The sequence below is a fragment of the Podarcis raffonei genome, chromosome 6, assembly GCF_027172205.1.
Source record: "Podarcis raffonei isolate rPodRaf1 chromosome 6, rPodRaf1.pri, whole genome shotgun sequence".
In the NCBI taxonomy this organism is placed as follows: domain Eukaryota; kingdom Metazoa; phylum Chordata; class Lepidosauria; order Squamata; family Lacertidae; genus Podarcis; species Podarcis raffonei.
Window position 1 is genome coordinate 68,078,363 of NC_070607.1, and position 16,265 is coordinate 68,094,627.

The following is a 16,265-nucleotide window of genomic DNA, read 5'->3' on the forward strand; positions in this document are numbered from 1 at the left end:
TACATGGAAGGGATATCATCTCTTTTCTTCCAATGAAGAGACTGCCACAAGTGATGAATTAGGAGTGAAGTGACATGATTTCATATTTTATATTTCATCTTACTTTTCTTCCTTATCTCATAAAAAAGCAGAACATGTCATTATATATGAACATAACAGCCACATATTCAACTATGTCTGTATGCCTCTTATTACCAGAAACTGTGATCAAACAACACAGCACATTACAGGGCTTGTGGTTTTTCTCTGAAGATTACAGTTTCACAGATTACGGATTACAAGGGTTAGCAAGACTCGGCACGACAGTTCCAACGGCTTCCCTTTACAATACGGCTTCAACTTTCTTTTCTCACCATCATCCCTTTTTTCCTGGCTTGTAAGTCAATTTGCATGAATAGTCATGGTTAAACACAGCACTCGCGGCTGATTTGATAATTCCACAGTGATATTCAACAATGAAGCTACTTTAAAAATGTTACATACTAGCAGGGTAAATGTGGGCTGAACTGCAACAATGTGTTCACTGTAGCAATCACATGGCTGTCAAAGACAGGACAAATTCCATTCAGAGCTGCATTATTCCAAATCATACCAATAGTCCATCTAGCCCAATACTACTTTATCTTCAGCATCTCAGGAAGCGTTATCTCAACAGTTTGCTTATTGGAGAATCTTTAATTGGACATGCCAAGGATGGAAGGAGTCATGGGCCACCACAAAAGGTGCAGAGTGTCTACTAACAGCAGGATTAGCACAATGGCGTAGACAACCTACTAAAGGTTACTGTGTCCACTATTAAAGGTTGCAATCAAAAGACAATACCTGACGATCAATATTTATTTTAGATTAAATCACAGAGGCTTAAGACAGGTAACATTTAAGACCACAATGTACTGACTAAATAAACTTTAGCAAGATAATCAGGTACAAAATGAAACACACCACAGTTGCCTGTTAAAAATACAGGTTTGAATTTCACCCTGTTTTATAAACTGAAGTAGTATCAACATATGAAACATGTAATGTGTGAAGAGAACAGATGCCCATTGGAGAGGTCATCCTTCCTATTTACCAGTGAGGCTCCAAAACAAAAGCAAAACACTGGTAGCTAGAGCACTGCAGGTGCTTGCTGTCTTATCTATTTTGCTGGCATGTTGTGTAATTGCACCCTCTACTGGATCACACAGTGATAGCAAAGAGTCAGATTTTGCTTTCAGATAAATTTTATTAGGCCAGTTTAGCATTTGAAGAGGCAGAAGAGAGTGGGAAAGCTTCTTTTGCGCTATTTGCAAGGAGGATTTGTAACAAAACATAACAGTCTGCAGTGTTCCTGTTCAGATCTCCAGGATGCCCAACAGCATGAGACTTTTAATCTCAGGTTGTAGGTTCGAGCCAGATGTCAGGCAAAAGATTTTGGTACACAGTTGTACTAGATTACCCTCAGGGTCCCAATTCTACAATTCTATTCTATAAACTGTGCAGCTAAAACCAAGTTGGACCACCAGAAATCAGGCTCTGCTAACAAATGTCAGGTATGCAGAAGACCTATGTTTTAGTTGCCATTAAGATGAAAACAATTTGAGACACAGCCACTTGGGCTCTGGTAGCCCTTCCATTTCAGGAGCATCTATCAAAGTTACAGAGGCCAAAACTAAAATTTTGCCAAGAACATTTTTACAAGTTTCAATAAATGCAGCCCACCTGATTGCTCATTCTGCCTCAATGTGAAGAACTCTGGGATGTGAGAAACATCAATGTAAAGTCTGCAGATACAGCAACACAGGCTGAGGCATTGGTTCAGAGAGACAACCCCTCTCCCATTAGTATGTGGGGTCATTGGTTTGTGTTTGTTTTATTATGTATTTTGTATTTTTCTGTTATGAACTGGCCTGGGATCTTCAGATGAAGGGAGGTATACAAATTTAATAAATGATTAGGATGACAACAACAACAACAACAAATTGTCATAGAGGTATTTGCAATGAAAAATAAATAATATTCTCACCTTGTATGTACACTGTCAAGAAAAGATCCACTTCTTGTCTTTAACTGGTCAATTTCTAATCTCAATTTGTCAATTTCATCTGACAGCCTTCTCTGTTCACAACAAAATAAGAAATAGTTTCTCTATAGCCAGTACAACTATGGTAACACACACATTTCATACCATCTGTGAAGTCAAAAGTCATGCAGCAATTGTAGATTATCATGCTGAAGGGAAAGCAGGGGAGAATAAGGGGACAAAGAGGCAGGCAATAGCGTGCAGGAAAAGCAGGCACTTATTGGTTGTTGGCTGTTACATGCAGCAAGTGAATGCTACTTGGACACTAATTGTATTCCTGTTGTTGCTCAGAGAATGTATTTGGTCATGCTAGCAAACAGTGAGAAATCTAGAGCTGTAAACAGAAGTGACCAAAAAGCCAAGGCTTATCCTAAAAATCATTGAATGCAAGCCTCAATACCATAAACAAGAAGATCATGCAATATAGTGCAATTTTTGTCCACATATTAAAGGTAAGGGAGTGAAGTAGTCCTGCTACATCCATACAAAGGGTGGGAGTCAATTAATGTGCCCTGCCAGCAGAAGCCTACACAAGAACTTTGGCGAGGGCAAAGGGGTTGGAAAGGTCTCCAGTTAAAATGCTGAGAAAACACTAGACAGGACTCCAAAGGGAGTTATTTGCAGTTTACTTTACTAAGATCCTTTTAGCTAAGATCCTATCCCTACTAAAATTCTGCCCCAAATGCAGTGTTTGTGGGCAGAACAGAACCACTTCAGTCCTCTATGAGGACATCCTGCTTACTGGAAATGAACAGAGTTTGATCAGCTTCTCTTCTAAAAGAAGACCCAGCAGGGAAGCAAAAAACTATTTATAGTGATCTATAAAACTATTTATAGTGATCATGATACAACCATTTGACAGTTTCTGATCATGCAATTTCAAGGCAACAAAAATGCACTTAACAAATATATTTGCCACTCCTTCCACAGTTCCCCGGAGTGGCATTTACCTTGTCATGCTGCTGCTCCTCTATTTGTTTTTGGGTATTTTCCAGTTCTTGTAATAATGTGTTCTTAAAAAGCAAAGGTGAGTAATTACAAGAGAGAGAAAGGGTGCTTCAAATTTGATTTAAAATTGGAGCTCTTGGCAAACAAATCCACTTCCCAAAATGATCAAACTTTTTGCGGTAAGGAATATGACAGAAAAATGCACTGGAAAGTGTGGGTTAACACTTTCTTGATGCAATTCATCTAATCTCCCCACAAACAAATCAGACTGAACACTCATTAAGAAACCAACGTTGTCTCATCTCTCCACAAACCAATCAGGCTGAATGCTCATTTAGCAAGGGACCAAAGATATAGGTCTCTAAGTAAAGTGTTCAAGTGGCTTTCTGGAGAACTCTGAGTATTGAGATTGAAAGCCATATATCAGAACAGACATCTGCATTGTCCAAAAGATAATTATAGAAGTGATCCCTCCACAAGAGTTCACATGAGCCTCTAGGGAGGATGCCAAAAATTAACTTCCAAAGGCAGCAATGTGCCAATTTACAAAACAAATTAAGCACTTAATATTTTTATTAGCATTCATAAAGGCAAATGGTATTGGGGAACCTACAAGGCTACTCAGATTTGACAGTGACAAATCTGAGCCAATGAAAGTTCTTTATGCCAAGTTTCTAAACTTGAGACCAGTAGAACAGGAGGGGTTCCCAGATGGTCAAACAATTAGGATTTTAGCCCACAGCATTACTCCCTAAACTCACATAAAATCACTTACACCTGGATGCAGAGCATGCAAAATGCTATTATTATTTTTCTTCAGCACCAGTATAAACGAGATAATGGAAGAGGTAATGACCCATTGGTGCCCTAAATTCTGGGCTCATTAGCTACAGAGGAAGAATTTGCTATAAATGGCAATGAGTGCTATCCTTGTTGATAGGAAGAAAAGCTGGCTCCCATAGAGCAGATCCCTACATGGTGGACCTTTTTGCAATTCAGAGAGGAGATGAGCTCAGCCTAATGGTTGCTTTGTGTGTTACCTGCCCATACACCTAACTCCTTGTATGGGAGTTTCCTCTGTTCCCTTTTCCATGCGGGGAGGGGGGGAGAAAGAGAATGAAGAGGTGTGAGTCAGGTCCAGAGTCGTCTTTCCCATATGACTTAGTGGTGCGTTGTGCCAGGGCGCCGGCCTCTCAGGGGCACCCCAGTCAGTGGGGGAGCTGTGCAGCTTTGCCGGCAGCCTCCCCTTTCCCTGCACGCCCGCCAGCTGCGCCCCATCAACCATATGGCTGGTGGGCGTACAGCTTGCCTCCCAAGCCTCCGCGGGAGGAGAACAACCCCTGCAGAGGCTTAGGATGGAAGCTGTGCCCCGCTAACTATATGGCTGGCGGCTGCGCAGCTTCTCTCCCAAGCCTCTGCGGGGATTGCTCTCCCGCAGCGGCATGGGGGAGAGTTGCGCACCCCTCCCATGGCTGGCAACGCGCAGCTTCGCACCCCCCCCCCACTATCCATGGTTAATTTGGGGGCGCTGAGCGGATATTTGCACCCCGGCACCACATCTGCTAAAGACGGCCTTGGTCAGGTATCTATCATACTGGCAACATAGCAGAGCTAGGGCTGAAAATGGGTAGGCTTCAAAAATGCATTCCACCCCTGAAAATGTACTGTACTGAAGAAGTCCCTGTCTTTCCCTAGCAGATTTCAGCTAGGCAATTGTGCCTCACTGACTGCTGTTATGGCTCCTTTTTGTGCAATTTGGAACCTGTCACACCCCAAGAGCTAAACAACTCTAGTTACAGGAGAACTGAGACAATTGAAGTTAGCATTCAAAATGCATAGGTGTTCTAATCAGGTCCATGAATTGTAAATGCAGAGAGGAATACTTTCGATAGACCTTGAGCAGAGCTTGTCAAAGTCACTAATGTCTGAATATCCAGCACAACAGTCATTTAAAAAAAAAAAAAACACCCTTTGAGATGGAATGACTAACACAGGGGTCATCAAACCAGCACCTGCAGGCACCGTAGCATCTGGAAACGATTTTGCTGGTGCTCCCGGACAGGTGTCCCACATTCTGAGCAACAACTTATTTATTTTTAGGTAAGTATCAACCCCTCCAGGACAGAAAGTTATGGGGCAAAATGTGCAGGTACCTACGAAGTGAACTCTGTGAAATGAGAGTGGTGTTGCTATCTTCTGTATTTTCCTAGTACTGAGAATTGCTCCTTGTTGCTATTAGACAGCAACAGCATCAGCGTGTGCGTATATGAAATAAATATTGTGTGAACTCCACAATCAAAACCAAAACTACAGAGCTGACTTTCTATGATAAGCATAAGGTTTTCCAGAGTGGCTGTCTCTGTTATGCCCCTCCTCATGGCATCCATTTTGCATTATGCCGCACCACACACAGAAGGCAAGTTTTGACTGGTGCCCCCAGAACACTCTCAAAATTCTAAATGTGCCTGTGGGTACAAAAAGGTTTGCAGCCCCTGGCCTAACACAATCAGAGCTCAACAGACAACTAGACCAAATGAAGATTATTTTCTTTATGACATTCTTTTTATCACATTTTTGACATGTGCAATGCAGCTGATCATCATTGCACATTGTACATGATAATAATTAGAAGAGAGTGGAGTGATTGATTCTTACAGAGCTTATTCTCATTGAAGTTGACACAGTGAAGATCCAACTTCACACAGTATAGATATTACCATTGCTACACACTAGCAGAAGAAAAAGAAAGTGGTAGGGACACTTAAGACGGTTCAGCTGAGGTATGAGGTAGTAAGTGAATTGATATCTGTGCCATCCAAATTACTAACAAATATTTATAGACCCTTTGCCATTACAGCAGTATTTATCTCAAAAGTACAGGCTAGACTGCCCCTTCAAAACCATGCACATGAGGTAACAATTTGGCAAAGTAAAGTAACAAAAACATTTTTAAAATCTCCCCCCCCATCCAGCCAATTACCCATCCATCCTCAATGAACAATGGTTTTTTGATACCACTACAAATACTTAGATGCCAATACATGAAGATGTAGGTAGATGAGACTTGATCTCACACAAGAGCATCCTAAAAGCCAAAATTTTATTCCACATTTATTGCAGCAGCCAGTTACATTGTACCAACAAATCATTCAAGAAGCCATCAGTGCAATCCTCTATCCCCTAGGATTAGTTAGAATACACTAAGTCCAAAGGAAGATGCAAAGGGACCAGCAGAGCCCAAGGCAACAAAGAAGGAGGCCTTCTCTGCAAAACCAGTCTCTAAGATCCTCTACTTGTGGCTTCCAGTTAGCTAAGCCAAACCATGGACCCCCTACTTTTGAAATTTTTGTTATCTCTATGGTAGTTTTTGTTACACATGAGTAGTGTCACAGACTCTCTGGATGGGTTATGCGGACCCCTTGGGGTCAGAAACCACCACTTGAGAACCACTGCTCTACTCCATAGCAATAGTATTTTGCTAACATTCATTTTTAAAAGAATCTTGGGCCTGACTCAATAGTTGGAATTAATTGATCAAGAATAGCTATGATCTCAATATCTTTTTAGGATGGCCCCAACATTCCAGTCAAACCCTGACTGTCAGCAAAATTATCTTTTCGATCTTAAACATAGCATGGCAAAAAAGCCAGTTGTGTATGACACCCATAGACCTAATTTTATGAGGTGTCTAATACATACGTACCTTCTCTTCAAGGGCTGCCATCCGTTCTTTTAAATGAAGCTGAAGCCGCTCATTGGACTCACTCAGCAGTCTATCCACAGTATCAGACAACCGCTTGTTGTGTTCCTCATTCATTTTCTCCCTCTGGCGGGCCTGTTTGGGAGTTGAGGGGGAATCATGATCAACCAAGTAATTCAAAGAAGATTGGCCTTGAAATTGCTGTAAAATTAGTCCTAATCATTGAAGAATCTCCTCCAAAATAACCTTCTTTCTAACCACCTAATGTAGTAAAGTTTTCACAAGCATACTATGTCCACCATATTGATTGGAAGATTTGAGAATCCACTTTCCAAACTGTTATTGGTTCCACTACATCAGCTTATACCAGTGGGGAGCCCAATTCCTATGAATATTATTTACACTACAAATTAAGAAGTGATTTTATATCATTCAGTGGTACAGATTTATTCTTGTGTACAATAATGACCAAAAAACCTTTCCTTGCAACTATTGTGAAACTGCTTACTGAAATTAGTATTAAAAGTCTTTGAAATGGCAACCCCCCCAAAAAAATAAATGCTTTGTTAGTATACATTTTAGGGCTATCAGGAAGGAAGATGAATAGATTTTGGTAGGAGTGAAATTATAAGAAGTCCCATTTTATTTCAGAACTTGGATTGAATTCAGAAGTGCTGACCACCATCTGTGATACAACTGTTCCACTACGCAGAGCTGAATTATAAAGGAGTTTCCTGTGTGCCTGGGTGTCACAACTTTAACCATGCCATCAAAACTCAGCCTTAAAGAAGCAGGCTATAACAGCGTGGTCAAAGACTTGCAGAAACCATGTGATGCAACACTTGTGAATAAGACACTGAAATCCTAGTAGCAAATGTAGAAGCTAACTCCAAATCATCTTTCTCCCTCCCACAACAGGATCCTGACCTAAACTGTGGTGCTGTAAATAAGGTGTTAAAAATGATAAAAAGCAGTGCTATATACTCTACAGAAGTCAACCTACCCTTGCTAGTTCTTGGTTCTTCTCCTCCAACTGAGTCTCCAGCTGCCGCAGTCGCTCTTCAATACTGCCATGCCTTTCTTCTGCCTACACAGAACAAGACAGTCCCAAAGGAATGAGCAATTCTTACAAGCTCTGGGAATTGGGATAGGGAGCAGGGATAAGAGATACCTGTTCTTACATAAGAACATACTGACACAGCAATTAGGCAGAGTGCAGTACTACCCAAATATATAGGAATGTGACCATAGTGGATTTGTTCTCATGAGATATTTGGGTGGGTGTTAAACATAAGCTGAGGGATACTGGGAAAGGTCTCTCTCAAGCACTAGCACATTAATACACTGGAGATTCTTACTCTAAAATAACCTTGCACGAAGCTAGGCTTGAGGAAGTGTCATATGGAACTTCTGAATCTTGCTGTACAAACTTCACAGCAACTTCCTGGTCCATATCAATGGACCTTGCAATGCCTATTTCATTTAACAGCTGCACAATTAGTTTAACAGAGATTTATGCTCCTGTACCATTTTTTTAATGCCTGTATGAAGGTAGCAATCTCTGAGGGAAAAGACTCAGGAATGGTAAATGGACCTCAAACCCTTGTTCCAAGTTTGCCTAGTCCAGTGCAGTGCTTGGCTTCTTGGTTGAAAAGAATGCACTTTAGGTCATTCTTGAGAAGCAAGCCCTGCCTTCAGATTCTGGGTGCCTAAAACATACCTATGAAAAAACCCAGTATAACCTGCTAGAGCATCATTTAAAAACAAACAAACAAACAAAACCCTCCTTAGGAGAGGCCACCATCTAAAGAGGTGGCTCATGATACCCAGCTACTGCAGAAGAGACAATACAGAGCAGAAAGGAAAAAGTAATACTTGTAACATGAATTAAAAAGCTCCTCTTTCTTCCACCTTTCTCCTCCATCCCAGGAAAGTTCTAAGTTCTGGAGAAACACTAAACCCTTTCTGTACCCTGGGCTTTGAAGCCAGCTTCTGGTTGCGTACTTACCTTGGTGAGTGCTGCTATCCTTTGGGCCAGCTCAGCTTCCACCTCAGGCAGCGTCTCAGCTTTCCTCATTGTCTGCTGAAGTTTCTGCTCTGCCAGTTCGAGAAGCTCCTGGAGATGCCGTGCTTTCTCCTCACACTGTAGAACAATGCAGAATGGCAGTCATGAAAAAGGGGGTGACCAAACACAGCTTCAGCCTGCATCCGTTCCTGGACAGGAATAGTCTGGTTACAGTAGTCCATACTCTAGTAAGTTACTCACAGACTTACTGTAACAAGTTGAACATGGGGGCTGTCCTTAAAGATGACCAAAGCTTCAACTAGTGCAGAATGTGGCTGCCAGAATGTTAATGGGCATTGACTAAGGGGATGCTATTGCACCAATTCCAAGAAAACAACTTGGGCTGCCTATTTGCTTCTTGCCTCAAATAAATGTGTTGGTTTTAATCTTTAAAACTTTAAAAGGATTGGAACCTGGGTAGCTTGACTATTTCTTCCTATATAGCTTGCCTGTATCTTAAGATCTTCTTAAAGTACTTCTTAAAGTACTTTCTACACACAAGTGTGTCAACCAAGCTAAGCCTTTTCCGTCATGGCACCCCAACTGTGGCACCCTCAACACAGAGATACAACTGGTGCAAACTTATTGGTGTCAAGTGAAAACGTTTCTGTTTCCCCAGGCATTTTATTTGTGTATTTTGACTGTATTTTATTGTTTTTCATTTCATGGTTGCACTTTTGGTTGTATGACCTTTTTGGCCTTATACTATACACCATGCTGATACCTACTTGCGGTTGATTAGTGTTAAAATCATCTAAAAATTAAAAATTAAAGAATATATATATATTCAAGAGAGTGTGTCAAAGGAGGGTCTTGAAGTACCTATGACTGTAGCCACACATGCCCTTGACTCAGAGGAAGGAAGCTGGCTTTTCAGATGGCATGCCATTAAAGCCTGTTACCTGGCGATGGAGAGACTCTTTATTGGCCAGCTCATTCTCTAGTTTATCATTGAGGTCATGAATGGAGGTGGCTTCTCTTTGGGCTGCCAAATAGCGCTTCTCCAAGGTGGTGATCCTCTCCTCCATGTCTTCTTTCTGTGCCAAAGCCTGGTAAGATGAGCCATGAAGAAAGTCACGAACTTTGTGGTTGTATGGCCCTCATGATGATAGAAAAATCTGCCTGAACCACAGCATGAGAAGGGCTTGTTATGACTACTGAGGTACTACACTGAAGCTCAAAATGCAAACTCTCTCTGCATTAATAAGCTGGCCCCATTTTGAAAGGTTATATTGGAACCATTTAAGCTTATTCCAAATGAAAGTTGGGCTCACACTTGCCTCCACCACTCTCCAGCCCTGCCCAACAGCCTCGTCCGTCTTTGCCCCTCAAAACAACCATAACTTGAGGGACAAGGCAAATGGTGGTGGAGGCTCCCACCACAGTCAAACCTCATGATTGCAAGAAATAATGCTCTATGCACCATTTGCAGCCACAAGGCCTTTCCTGTGTTGTTGAGAACCCTCCCACTATCTGTCATGTCTTTCTCTTCCCCAGGGTTTTTGGCTTGATGAAGTAGAGAGCTGGCAAGGAAGGGAAAGTGGCAGGAAAATGATAATTGTACTTTTAGAGTACAGTGGTACCTCGGGTTAAGTACTTAATTCGTTCCGGAGGTCCGTTCTTAACCTGAAACTGTTCTTAACCTGAAGCACCACTTTAGCTAATGGGACCTCCTGATGCCGCCGTGCCGCCACCGCGCGATTTCTGTTCTCATCCTGAAGCAAAGTTCTTAACCCGAGGTACTATTTCTTGGTTAGCAGAGTCTGTAACCTGAAGCGTCTGTAACCTGAAGCGTATGTAACTTGAGGTACCACTGTAGTCACAGGGAACACCTGAAAAACTGGTTCCCCCACCCCAAAGTATTCTACTAGAACACTGAAAGCCCAATTAATTATCTGGGCAAACTGAGAGAAGGCAGGGTCACAAATCTCTAGTTATGATAGATTTTTTTTACTTTGACACTGAATAACTAAGCTCACCGCTAGAAACAGCAATAACTTTCTGCAAGCAGATGCTCAGACTATTTTATTTTTGCTACACTTGGAAAAAATAAGATGGCTTTTAAAGTTGCTTCAGAGATTCTCTCAATAACATAGTTTATGCTGCTGGAACAGAACTCTCTCACCTCTCTTAGGTCCCTCTGGTACTTGCCGCTCATTTCTTCTGATTTGATAAGGTCCCTCCTGGCCGTACTTAGATCTTCTTCTAGCTCAGCAACACTGGCAGCCAAAGCAGCTATTCGTTCTTTAGCTTGCGCTACCTCAAAGTTTTGCTTCTCTAGAAGTTCCTGCAGTTCCACAGTCCGGCTTGCCTCATCATCCGGATGTATAGAGCCATTAGGAAGTCTCTGTGAAAGTCATATAACAAAGAACTATGTTTCCAAGGAATATACACTACCCAGTCAAACACAGTACCAAACAAAGGCCACTGAGCAACATTTCAATAAATTAGCTTACCAAATGAACTATTGGTTTTTCTTCTTTCTAACAGTATGCAAGAGATGCTAGATTGCTACTGTAACACTGGTCTTTTCTGAAAAGGAGGCATTTTGAGGTAGCTCTAACTTGCCACTCGACATTTATTCAACAGGCCTATTATTGCAGAGTTTAAAAATAGTAAGGGAAGATAAAATTTATCAGTAAGCAAAGGGTTCCCATTTTGTACCTTTGATTGAATGACCCACAGCTGTAAACACATAGTACTTCAATATTACATTGGATACTCTCCACTTCCAAGAAAGATGACTCTCACCTTCCAAAGTAGCTTCTGCCCAGATTCTTTTCCCTCAGTCCTTTTATCATCTTCTCCTACAGGTGCTTCCCTCTGGGAGGGGCCTTGCTGAAGAGCACTTACCTGCAAAATACATTTTAAATAAACACTTGTACTTAAGGTTTCCTTAAGTGTGAAAAATAAGAATGCAGAACATGCAGAGCTTCTTGTACACATTCTATTGTTGCTGTCACTGTTAAGAAGCTGTCATTGCACACGCTTATGAAGGAGAGTTCTGTAAAAGCCAGGATTTTTACTATGCAAAGTGATTCAATAACTTAGTGTGGGAGCATAGGTAACTGGCACTGTAACAGGTAATTTGACTTATTTTTGTGTAAGACCAGCCTGGAAAGTAAGGGCCCAACCACACAATATTGTAAAAGCATGAATAGATTTAATGTGTCCAATTATTGTTTTTCAAGTAGAAGCCGTGAGGTATGAGCTGATCAGGTCTGTGACATGCAGGGGTGTATCCTGTATCTTCCTTTCACCTTTAATCTTGTAACATATTTTTTTCTTTCTGCTACCTAGTCACATTACTTACCGCAATTATTTTGGGTCCCCCCCCCCTTTGCAATATTCTCTTGACGTAAGTTTGCTGCTGCAATGTGTGCTTCTTAGCAACTGGTCCTTCCTCCCCCTTCCTGTACATTTTTTGTTTTTTCCATTTATGAAACCCCATATAGCCTGGGTAGCTTTCCACAATTATTTTAATTATCTCTCATAACAATGGCTTCAAGTTTACCTTGGTTGTTACCAAAATTCCTTATATCAGTATAAAATAGCTTTAGAGGAGTATTTAAAAAGGGATTCTTGTCTAAAGAAAATAAGAGAGAAATATACAGGAGTTTGTGTCATAAGTCCAACAACTGAAACAAAAATATAAAGATCGCATGTCACATAGTGCTGCAGATACATTTTTTTCTGCAATCAACAGTCTTAGTTTCTTTTATTTCACCTCCCTGAAATCCACAGTACAATCTAAAACCCAGTATTTACCTGTTGGTGAGCACTAGAAAGCTGTTCTTCTAGTGTAGCTACTCGTTCCAGTGCTGCCCGTAAGCGCTCTCTCACCTGAAAGGAAAAAAATATATTTTCAAAGGCAGAGTTGACCCTTAGAGGTGCTTCAGGCAGTTTAGTGGCCTACCACCCCTGCTCCCAACCATCAGGAAATCTAGTTCATAACACAGATAATTCAATTAAGCCACACTCCCCTCATCATGAGAAAGGACACAAAAGAACAGTACATGGCTCCAGAAGCCCGGCATCTCAGCTAGATTTGCAAGCAACAAGAAATACTAGGTATGATGAAGCGGGCTAAAGCCTGGAATCTTGAGTTAACCTGCCAATTAGAATAAATGTAAAAGGATCTCAGCAGAGATCTGCCTAACTTAGAAGAGCTACTACACTAACACCATATAGCAATATCACTGGGTGTAGAGCTGAACTGGGGTTGGGAGAGTGGAAGGCCAGAATACTCCTTCAAAGGAGCATTGGCACAGATTCAATCCTGCTAACATATTTCTAGGATGCAAAGCAGTAATTTTTGAGACCATTCTTCAAAGGGCAAATGATTGGCTCAGGCTGGAAATTACTCATAACCAGAAAGTTGATGGGAGATCTGCAGGATAGTGCTGACCAAAAGCAATACTTTGGGCCATTAGAGACCAGTAACTTAAAGGTCGTAGGTTATAAATAGCTGGTTTTGCTCTAGCTATGCCTTACCTTCTCATCCAATGCTTTATGATGTTCAAACAAAGACTTCAATGCTTTTAGAACTTCAACTTCACTGGAGACACCAGATGGAGACTGAGCTTGCCGCTTCACCACAGTCATCCTCAGGGAGCGTTCGTGTCTTGAGACCAGGCACTCCAGGTGCTCTAACAAAAGCTGCAAGGCAAGGAACAGCTCTAGACATTTCTCATTCAAAGTCAATGTGAGGTGAGAAAAGGCTTTATCTGTCCCCTTGTTGATTTCAGAGTATAGCAAAAACAAATATTAGAGTGTAACCAAAAAAAAGTAGCCAAGTTTTACTAGCAGGCAATTTCTGCCATGAGCATGACTTGAAATACCGTATTTTTTGCACCATAACACTCACTTTTTTCCTCCTAGAAAGTAAGGGGAAATGTATGTGCGTGTTATGGAGGGAATGCCTACGGGTGGCATGCCTGCAGATTTTCCTCCTCTAAAAACTACGTGCGTGTTATGGTCGGGTGCGTGTTATAGAGCGAAAAATACGGTAACTTTGCCAGGATCTCTAACAAAAAGCACTCATAAACACATTGCTCAAACAAAACTATGATGACACAAATGACTTTTTTTTTCAGAGCTGAAAGCATTTTGAAAGAGACTCCCTTGTCACTTTTGCCTCAGATAATCAGGTTTTTGTAATAATAATAAAAAACACCCTGTTGTACCACATGCAAAAGTTGGACCAAAAAATGTACAGTATGTACACATCATAGGAAGCAATGCATTCTCAAGTCATTTTCATTTCTCTTAAAAACAGCTATCTCCAGCTAACATCAGCAGCAAGCTGCTTTAAACTAAATTAATGATGTACATTCGGAACAAGTGTGATGTATGTCATTAAAGAATATCAGCATGCAAAATATGTTACATAGATCATTTTGTTAAGTAACAAAACATTATTTCTGCCAGTGTCCGATGAGTGTCTTGGGTTACTACAGCTAAATTAATAAATGTTATGTGGTAGATGCATACAATATCTACTGGCTTACAGATAACCAACTTCTTCTTTCAAGAATGTATGTGTGTGTGTGTGTGTGTGTGTGTGTGTGTGTGTATATATATATATATATATATATGCCAGTAGCACCTTAGAGACCAACTAAGTTTGTTCTTGGTATAAGCTTTCGAGTGCATGCACACTTCTCCAAGAACACACTTAGTTGGTCTGTAAAGTGCTACTGGACAATTATTTATATATATATATATATATATATATATATATATATATATATATATACACACACACACACACACACACACACACTGTGTCAGACCAACACGGCTACCTACCTGCTTCAAGAATCTAATCAGTGATGTTCACATTTGTTCCCCAAAAAAAGGTGATGCAGTGAGATGTGGGTTCAGCAGGCAAAAACAGTCGAGTATAGCAATCTGCAGGGGCTTTTTGCCAGTCAAGGATTTGCCCTTCCCTTATAATCCCAGACCTAGGGCTATCACAAAACTTGATTTCTGCAGCACTTCAAGAGCATGCCAGAAAAAGCATCTGAACAGTAAAGGGTGGGTGCTATGCAGAAATGGTCCAGTAACAGGGAAATTCTGGAAGTGTACACAAAGCTATTTCCCTAGAAGGGGCAAGTTTAAATCTGCACACTAGTAATGGGGATGCTGCAGGCTGAGTTTTCTTAGCACACCTGGAGGCTCAGGATTGTTGAGATGTAGGGCAAAGATAGTTGTGACAGAGGACTGAATGGTCTCTGCAGGCATAAACATAAGCTGTACTGGAATAAGAATTCTCCTATCAAACTCTATTCACTGGGTGGGAAATTCCATAAAAAAGCCTTCTATCCTGTTAAACCTTATCGAGAGGGCAAACTGGATACCTCTGGCACAGCCAAGAGAACTTGAACTATGCTGGCATATCTTGAGCCTAGGTCAAACCAAGAATTTTTATCTATTTGTGTTTGTTTCATAAAGTTTATACACAGCTTGATTGTTTTAAAAAACGCTCTCTTTGAAGGTGGAGGGGGTGTTTCTTTCAAACCAGGCAGCCAACTGGGCTTCTCTACTCACCCTTGTATTATTACGCTCTGCTTTCAGTTCAGATATTTCCTCTTCCCTTTCCAACAGCTGCTCTCGGCATGCATTGAGTTCCCTAGTCAGTGCTGCAAATTCCTGCAAAGCAATCACATTTTTACAATCATGCGGAGCCACGTTTCCTCAGATTCCCCAGCTTTAAGTTAGCTTTTTTATGAAGAAAAAGAAGTATCTACATGAAAAAACATGGTTGCATCACATGCACCCAAGAGGATCCCCTTGTATTACCAAAAATGGGCTGTCACACAAAAGAGGATGAAAGTCATGAAAACAACAATCAGAATTAACAGCAACAGAAAAGTATTACAACTTTTCATTCTGGGATCTTTGGTGGGTTTTTGTGACACTTCAAAGGTAAGCAAAGGCTCTGTTTAGTGAATTACAGTACTTTGACATACAGTGGTACCTCGGGTTATGAACTTAATTCGTTCCGGAGGTCCATTCTTAACCCAAAACCGTTCTTAACCCGAGGCACGCTTTCACTAATGGGGCCTCCCGCTGCCGAACAATTTCCGTTCTCATCCTGGGGCAAAGTTTGCAACCCGAGGTACTACTTCCAGGTTAGTGGAGTTTGTAACCCGAAGTGTTTGTAACCGGAAGCCTTTGTAACCCAAGGTACCAGTGTATAATAAATGATATACAGACTAGTCTCACCCAGCCAGCTTATGTATCTGCAAAGCCAATATCAAAACTGCCACCCCAATGCATTCTAATAAGGCAGTACTGGTTCCACCAGAACTTCTCTCCTGGGTAAGAGCTTCTCACCTACTCCCCTTTGTACCAATTAAGGAAAGTAGAAACAGCAGGTAAAGCATTTCATTACAATCAGTTAAGGCAGTGCAACATGCCAGCAATCAAGTGTATCTTCTGGACAGAAAACAGCTTGAGACTTACATGCCAGCTGCTGCCATATG

The 16,265-nt window shown here is 41.2% G+C and overlaps 1 protein-coding gene across 8 annotated transcripts in view; it reads right to left on the reverse strand.

The window, feature by feature from the left end:
* Positions 1–16,265, reverse strand: part of PPFIA4 (PTPRF interacting protein alpha 4) — a 104,660-nt gene that overhangs the window by 36,636 nt on the left and 51,759 nt on the right. For 5 of the 8 annotated variants that reach the window (XM_053393752.1, XM_053393751.1, XM_053393750.1 and 2 more), the window contains 11 exons: positions 15,328–15,429; positions 13,270–13,434; positions 12,544–12,618; positions 11,527–11,628; positions 10,901–11,122; positions 9,678–9,824; positions 8,719–8,853; positions 7,714–7,797; positions 6,714–6,845; positions 3,013–3,075; positions 2,006–2,097 (listed from right to left, as the gene is read on the reverse strand). In XM_053393752.1, the coding sequence (XP_053249727.1) occupies positions 2,006–2,097; positions 3,013–3,075; positions 6,714–6,845; positions 7,714–7,797; positions 8,719–8,853; positions 9,678–9,824; positions 10,901–11,122; positions 11,527–11,628; positions 12,544–12,618; positions 13,270–13,434; positions 15,328–15,429 (1,319 nt within the window). The remainder of the gene's footprint in view (positions 1–2,005; positions 2,098–3,012; positions 3,076–6,713; positions 6,846–7,713; positions 7,798–8,718; positions 8,854–9,677; positions 9,825–10,900; positions 11,123–11,526; positions 11,629–12,543; positions 12,619–13,269; positions 13,435–15,327; positions 15,430–16,265) is intronic. The other 3 variants (XM_053393755.1, XM_053393754.1, XM_053393753.1) reach the window with 1 other exon arrangement.